A 7,346-nucleotide genomic window follows, 5' to 3' on the forward strand; every position below is an offset into this window, starting at 1 on the left:
ACAGGCATAAGCCACGGCGCCTGGCCAGCCATGGCATTTGTAAACTGTCATGGCGCTGGTGGGAGTGTAGCAATGAGGACGACCAGAGGTCACTCTTGTCGCCATCTTGGTATTGGTGGATTTTGGCCGGCTTCTTTACTGCAACCTGTTTTATCAGCAAGGTCTTTATGACCCATTATCTTGTGCTGACCTCCTACCTCATCCTGTGACTTAGAATGCTTTAACCGTCTGGGAATGCAGCCCAGTAGGTTTCAGCCTCATTTTACCCAGCTCCTATTCAAGGTGGAGTTGCCCAGGTTCAAACGCCTCTGACAGAAGCACCGGACTGTTCCAAAGCACCTTCTGCTTCCCTACTTGTCCTCCTCCCATGACGGGGAGCTCACTACTTACTACCCCTCCAGGAGTACCATCTGTAACAAAGTCCTCTCTCAGACTGGAGATCTGCCCTGGTGCTCCCTACACACACACACCCCCCTTCTGAAACCAGAGATGGGGGCTGCTGTCAGCACAGGGCAGCTGGAACATTCAAACATTTCTTCCCAGGCTGGATGGCCAACTCCCCAGCACTCAGCCCCGGGCCTGAATGTCCTGGGGACGAAGCTGTCGCTCGCCTTCAGCCAGGAAGACGAGGAGGGCGCGGTGCAGCAGGTGCACCCCCAAGCGCCGGCGACGAGCAGGTGGCCAGCCTGCCACCACTCCATAGCAGTGCCCTTGTTTCTGGTTGGTGAGCGTCTGGATCCCTGGAGAAATTGGATATGAGGTCACAGGGGCAGCCATGGGGACACCTCCTCATCCAGAAGTGTGTGACAGCAGGCGGCTGGGTATGGTGGATCATGCCTGTAATCCCAACACTTTGGGTAGATCACATGAGGCCAGGAGTTCGAGACCAGCCTGGCCAACATGGTGAAACTCCATCTCTACTAAAAATACAGAACTTAGCCTGGCATGATATGGTGATATGTGCCTGTAATCCCAGCTACTCGGGAGGCTGAGGCACAAGAATCACTTGAACCTGGGAGGCAGAGGCTGCAGTGAGTTGGGATCATGCCACCACACTCCAGCCTGGGCGACAGAGTCTCACACACACACACAAAAGTATGTGACAGCAAACCCAACGTGTATTGCCCTTGAGTGGGGATAAACCAGTGGAGCAAAATACATGCATGTTCAGCTTCAAAGTTGGTGCTCAATGATTGCTCAGTCAACAAATGAACACCCCTCAGAAGGAAAAAAAATGAGGGAACTAGAAAGCCAAATGCTTTTCATATGACCCCCATTCTATGTACCAGGCACCCACCTAGGGCTTCCACAATACACGCCTCCCGTGTATAAGCCTCCACAGCGACCACATGCTGGAAGCAATGTAGGGACACAACGCCGCAACCGCTGGCCCAGATGTCCAAGATCTGACGCACTTTGGGGCAGGCCTGGGGGGGTTAGGGCAGAGTCCAGAGTCAGCACCCCCAATCCCCTCCCCTGCCCATGGCCTGACTGCCCTTACTGAACCCTGATCCCTGTCCTCACACCTGTTTTCTTGACCGCCCATGGTGACCAAGGGCTTCCCAGAGGTGGACATATGGCCGGGCCCTCGTCCCTTTGCCCACGTAGAAGATGGCACGGACGAAAGTCTGAAGGCGCTCAGCTGGGGTCAGTGAGAAGGCTCGGGCTGGCAGGTCCTGAGTCTCCCTGGATGAAGGGGGCAGACCAGACAGGGAAAAGTGGATAGAGTGGTCCCCAGAGGCAGTCCTTAAAGTCACATGTCTAGTGACTCCTGATTACAGGATCAGAGAAAGGCAGTGGCTCCCCAAAGACATTCAGCAGCTTGCTTTTTTTTTTTTTTTTTTTTTTAAGACAGAGTTTCACTCTTGTTCTCCCGGCTGGAGTCCAATGGCACGATCTCAGTTCACTGCAACCTCCATCTCCCAGGTTCAAGCGATTCTCCTGCCTCAGCCTCCCGAATAGCTGGGATTACAGGCATGTGCCAACACGCCTGGCTGATCTTGTATTTTTAGTAGAAATGGGGTTTCTCCATGTTGATCACACTCATCTCTAACTCCTGACCTCACGTGATCCGCCCACCTCAGCCTCCCAAAGTGCTGGTATTACAGGCGTGAGCCACCATGGCCGGCTGGGGCTCACGCCTGTAATCCCAACACTTTGGGAGGCCAAGGCGGGAGGATCACTTGAGGCCGGGAGTTTGAGAACAGCCTGGCCAACATGGTGAAACCCCATATCTACTAAAATTACAAAAAAAAATTAGCTAGAGATGGTGGCACATGCCTGTAATCCCAACTACTTGGGAGGCTGAGGTACAAGAATCGCTTGAACCCAGGAGGCAGAGGTTGCAGTGAGCCAAGATTGCACTACTACATTCCAGCCTGGGTGAAAGTGTGAGACTCTGCCTCAAAAAAAAAAAAGGAAAAAAAAGAGGCTGGTGTGGTGGCTCACACCTGTAATTCCAGCATTTTAGGAGGCCAGGGTGGGCGGATCACCTAAGATCAGGAGTTCAAGACCAGCCTGGCCAACATGTTTAAACCTCGTCTCTACCAAAAATACAAATATCAGCCGGGTGTGGTGGCGGGTGCCTGTAATCCCAGCTACTTGAGAGGCTGAGACAAGAGGATTGTTTGAACCCAGGAGGTGGAAGTTGCAGTGAGCCGAGACGGCACCATTGTACTCCAGCCTTGGCAACAAGAATGAAACTCCGTCTTAAAAAAGAAAAAGAAGGAGAAGAAGCTGATGATTAGAGAGGGCCAGTCCCTTTCCTAAGGGTACACAACGAATAAAAACCAATCCCCAAATTTTCTAGCTTCCATTTCTGGGGCTTTCCTGCCCTAAGTACCTGGGGTCCAGCAGCAAATATGTGAAGCTAGACTTCACGACCCCCTCCCGCCACCTCCTGGTGGGATCTGGCTGCTCAAACTGCTGGGCCAGCGCGTCTTCATCTGCCTGGACATCTGGAATACAGCCTGTCCGCAGGGCTGCAGCCAGTTCTAGGCTGTGCCCTGAAAACTCTGGGCCTGGAAGTCAAGGGAGATGGAGGAAGGGATGATTCTGAGATGGGGAGGGAAGTGGGGCGGAGAGCTGGGGTTCTCTGGGAGATTCCTGGAGGCTCCCTGGATTCCACATGCCCTGGAGAGACTAACCAGGGGCAATCTGGGCTTCTTTCAGCCGCTGGAGGTAGAATCGCCGGGTGAAGGGTGTGACAGGGCCAGGATTCTCACCAAGCGCTCGGAGCCCCTGCAGCAACTCCAAGTCAGACACAATGGAGACTGGCGGGTGCTGGCAACAGCCGACAGGGTCCCTGCCACCTGTAGAGCTTGCCTCATCCTCTGTCGGCCAGAGCGTCGCCATGTCACTATCAATGGATGTCTGGTGCTCCCACAGGCTGTGGCAGTCAGAAGGTCCAGCGGGTGGTGTCTGTGGGGGGCTGTGAGCTGGACTCCTGACGAGGAGAGGCATGGAGGAAGGGGAGGACTGGAAGCCAGCAGCATTTGGTGGGGTCAGAGTCAGGGCCTGCAGACGGGCATTCAGTTCTGCCTCCGTGCCCTGAGACCTAGGTACCCTCTGGGTGGCATGGACAACATGCAGAAGTCCCTGCCTGGTCGGTGGCAATGACCCAGCCCGGGGGGGAGTGTCCGAGGCTGGGTCCTCCGCTCCAGAGACCTCAACTGCTGTGATGAAAGAGGCATCTGAGCTGTAATCCCAGTGCCCTGGAGGGGACGCTGAGCTCCCATCTTTGTCCACAATTTCAAGGGGAACAGGGAGGCTGGGGGGTCCTGAGTCAGCCTCCAAGCCCATGTCCCTGTTGTCACCTCTGCATGGCTGCGTTTGGAGTGCTATGGAGTCCAGCATCTCATCAGGAGATCCAGAGAGGCCTGGAGCTGCAGGTGAGAGTGGGGGTCAGAGAGGAGAGGAGGAGGGATGAGACAGCGATGGGAATAGGATCAGACATAAAAAGGAGATAGGAATGTCTGAGGCCGAAAAAGCTGGCCACAGAGAGTGGACGTAAGACAGAACCAATAGGCGGGGTGGGGGAAGACAGTGGATGCCAGGGACTGGTCCAGAAGTCAAGCCCCAGCAGCCCTGCAGGCCCTACTCACTGCCAGGTGCAGCCTCGGGCTCCTGGGTCTCTGCCCCGATCCGGGTCCGGGTCCTGGTCCGCGTGTCGAGATCTTGCAGGACTCGCGCACACTCCAGGTGCCCCTGCTGCAGGGCCAGGTCCAGCGGCCGGAGTCCGTCCTACAGGGGCGCGGTCAGCAGGGGGCGCTCGAGGCCCTCTTACCTTCCTTCCCTCCCTCCCTCCCTCCCTCCCTCTGGGCTCGCCCAGCCGTTCTTTGCCCGCGCAGTGCCTCCCAACCTGGTCGCGCAGCGCCGGGTTTGCTCCTTGGCTCAGCAGCAGCTCCAGGCCGCGGCGGCAGCCCCAGGCAGCGGCCACATGCAGCGGCGTCAATGCCTCGACAGATCTGGGGCGGCAGCGCAAGAGGGGTCATTGCGGACTCAGCCTCCCGGCAGGAACCCCCATCTCCGCTCTGGGGACCGGGAGCCTTCGTTCTCGGCCCCCTGATCTCCACTGTCCACCCTGGGACACTGCCCTTGGAACCTAGATGCTATGACCTCAGGCCAGGACCCAAACCTCTCCCATCTGACCCTGGAGCCTCCACCACAAGATCCAAACCCTTGGACCTAGCGCCTCCCTCGCCCCGCCCTCGGTCTGGGGCCCCAGCGCCTCCCTCGAGCCCTAGCCCCTGCCCTTGGACCCCCAAGTTCCCTCCCCAAGATTCCCCCAAACCCCACCCTCGGGCTCCGAGGCCCTGGCCCGGGATGGTGGGGCGCCCCTTCCCGGATTCCCAGACTTCGGCTTGGGGAGACCCCGCCCCGGACCCAGGCTCTACCTTACCGAGCGTTGGGGTCCCCGCCTTGGCGCAGTAGGGCCCCGAGGCAACGCAGGCCGCGCGGGTGCCGGGCTCCGGCAGCCAAGTGCACAGCAGCTGCGCCATCCTCCAGCACCAAATTAGGGTCCGCGCCGCAGCGCAGCAGCTCCTCTACCGCCCTGCAAACACCGGGGTCAGAGTGGACTCGGGTGAAAGACCCCCACTCCTGGCCCGCCCCCGGCCCCTCCCTCACCACGGCTCCTCCTCCCGCAGCGCCGACCGCAACCTGCGAGCCAGGAGGGCCTCGGAGCACATGCCCTGGCGGGGTCCGAAGCGCACCGCCTGGCGGGTCGATTTCCTACTTCCCGCGGCTGGCTTGTGGGCATGCGCCGCTCCGCCCCTCGGCTCATGGGGACCCTCTCCGGGGCTGAGCAGGGTTCCCAGCCAGGCTGCCCCGCGCCGCACCGGGGTCCACATCGGGGTTCGAGAGCTTTGGTGTTCGCAGAGGCCCGTGACACCCGGAGGCGCTCAAGCAGGGCTGGGACCGCCGATAAGAGCCCGGGCGGGAGGATGCCACCGGGTGTGCCACTATCTCATTTAAAAATGGGAAACGCAAAGGCACCCGCCTCGAGTGGGTGGAGCTACGATTAGGAAAGTCCGGGGTGCCCCAGGTCTTTAAGTCTCAGGGAATCTTCTGCAAGGGTGGCCTCTGAGAGGGCGCACGGCCTTATGAGAGGCTTAGGCCAGGCACGGTGGCTCACACCTGTAATCCCAGCACTTCGGGAGGCCCAGGCAGGAGGGTTGCTTGAGCTCTGGAGTTCGAGATCAGCCTGGGCAACTTGGATAAATCCTGTCCCTACAAAAAATACAAAAAACGAGCCGGGCGTGGTGGCTTGCGCCTGTGGTCCCAGCTACTTGGGAGGCTAAGTTGGTAGAATCTCCTGAGCCCGGAAGTTCGAGGATGCAGTGAGCCATGATCACACCACTGTACTCCAGCCTGGGCAACAGAGCAAAACTCTGTCTCAGAAAATAAACAAGTAAATGAATACATACATACATACATACATAAAATAGAGGCTTCAATTTCCAACCCCCAGGCCGAGGGCCCGGCTCAGGCCTTTAATCATAGTGCTTTGGGAGGCTGAGGCGGGAGGATCGCTTGAGGCTATTAGTTTGTTGTTATTTTTCCTTTCTTTTTGTGAGTGCAGGAGTTTGAGACCAGCCTGGGCAACAGAGTGAGGCCATGTCTGTTTGTTTGTTGTTGTTGTTGTTGTTTTTGAAACAGATCTTACTTGGTTGCCCAGGCTGGAGTGCAGTGGCACAATCTGGGCTCACTGCAACATTTGCCTCCCGGGTTCAAGTTATTCTCCTGCCTCGGCCTCCTGAGTAGCTGGGATTACAGGCATGCGCCACCACGCTCGGCTTATTTTTGTATTTTCAGTAGAGATGGGGTTTCACCATGTTGTCCAGGCTGGCCTCGAGCTCCTGACCTCAGGTGATCTGCCTGCCTCAGCCTCCCAAACTGCTGGGATTACAGGCAGAGACCTTGTCTTTATTATTTATTTATTAATTTTTTTTTTTTTTGAGACGGAGTTTTGCTCTTGTTGCCCAGGCTGGAGTGCAGTGGTGTGATCTCAGCTCACTGCAACCTCCTCCTCCCGGGTTCAAGCGATTCTCCTGCCTCAGCCTCCCCAGTAGCTGTGATTACAGGCATGCACCATCATGCCTGGCTAATTTTTGTATTTTTAGTAAAGACAGGGTTTCACCATGTTGGTCAGGCTGGTCTTGAACTCCTGACTTTGTGATCCGCCCGCCTCGGTCTCCCAAAGTGCTGGGATTACAGCCATGAGCCACCACACCTGGCCAAGACCCTGTCTTTAAAAACAATTTTTTTTGGCCGGGCGCGGTGGCTCAAGCCTGTAATCCCAGCACTTTGGGAGGCCGAGGCGGGTGGATCACGAGATCAGGAGATCGAGACTATCCTGGCTAACATGGTGAAACCCCGTCTCTACTAAAAATACAAAAAAAAAAAAACTAGCCGGGCGTGGTGGCGGGCGCCTGTAGTCTCAGCTACTTGGGAGGCTGAGGCGGGAGAATGGCGTGAACCCGGGAGGCGGAGCTTGCAGTGAGCCGAGATCACGCCACTGCACTCCAGCCTGGGAGCACAGCGAGACTCCGTCTCAAAACAAACAAACAAACAAACAAAAACAATCTTTTTAAAAATTTCCAGCCCTCGTTCTGTGTTGCCCATTTTCAATCCAGCGCAACTAGGACTTCAGTATTTTGGAGGGCTGGACCCGAGTCTTAGTGTCCCATCTGCAAAATGTAAGAATCCTAACAAAGCTGATGCGGGGACTGAACAGGGGCTCGGGCACAAGGGTCTGACACACACACACACACAATAGGTTCCCGAAAAATGTTCATAGGGAAGAAAAGCAGTCACTCAATAAAGCTATTTGTGTTTACTTTTGA

General features: G+C 56.6%; 1 protein-coding gene across 7 annotated transcripts; it reads right to left on the reverse strand.

The window, feature by feature from the left end:
* ANKLE1 (ankyrin repeat and LEM domain containing 1) lies at positions 1–5,651 on the reverse strand. Of its 7 annotated transcripts, none has more exons than XM_009193828.3 (9): positions 5,161–5,650; positions 4,901–5,053; positions 4,361–4,466; positions 4,104–4,242; positions 3,225–3,884; positions 2,843–3,020; positions 1,527–1,686; positions 1,298–1,427; positions 453–740 (listed from the first exon to the last, which is right to left on the reverse strand). In XM_009193828.3, the coding sequence occupies exons 1-9, from the start codon at positions 5,349–5,351 to the stop codon at positions 568–570; spliced, it is 1,890 nt and encodes a 629-aa protein (XP_009192092.2). In that variant the 5' UTR covers positions 5,352–5,650; the 3' UTR covers positions 453–567. The 7 variants fall into 7 exon arrangements, with proteins under 7 accessions (XP_009192090.2, XP_009192088.2, XP_009192089.2 ...); XM_009193823.3 differs by having other exon boundaries at positions 3,147–3,884; positions 5,128–5,650; XM_009193826.4 differs by lacking the exon at positions 1,298–1,427 and having other exon boundaries at positions 1–740; positions 5,161–5,651.
* Positions 5,652–7,346: the final 1,695 nt, after the last annotated feature.

The sequence above is a fragment of the Papio anubis genome, chromosome 20 (genome assembly GCF_008728515.1).
Source record: "Papio anubis isolate 15944 chromosome 20, Panubis1.0, whole genome shotgun sequence".
Taxonomy (NCBI): Eukaryota; Metazoa; Chordata; class Mammalia; order Primates; family Cercopithecidae; genus Papio; species Papio anubis.

Bases quoted from the DNA above. Each gene is read 5' to 3' on its own strand.
- ANKLE1 (XM_009193822.4), bottom strand. From the start codon at position 5,351: ATGTGGACCCCGGTGCGGCGCGGGGCAGCCTGGCTGGGAACCCTGCTC. The intron at 4,467-4,900 runs GTAAGGTAGAGC...CTGCCGCCCCAG, and splicing joins GGCGGGGACCCCAACGCTCG to ATCTGTCGAGGCATTGACGC. The intron at 4,243-4,360 runs GTTGGGAGGCAC...GCGCCCCTGTAG, and splicing joins ACCCGGCGCTGCGCGACCAG to GACGGACTCCGGCCGCTGGA.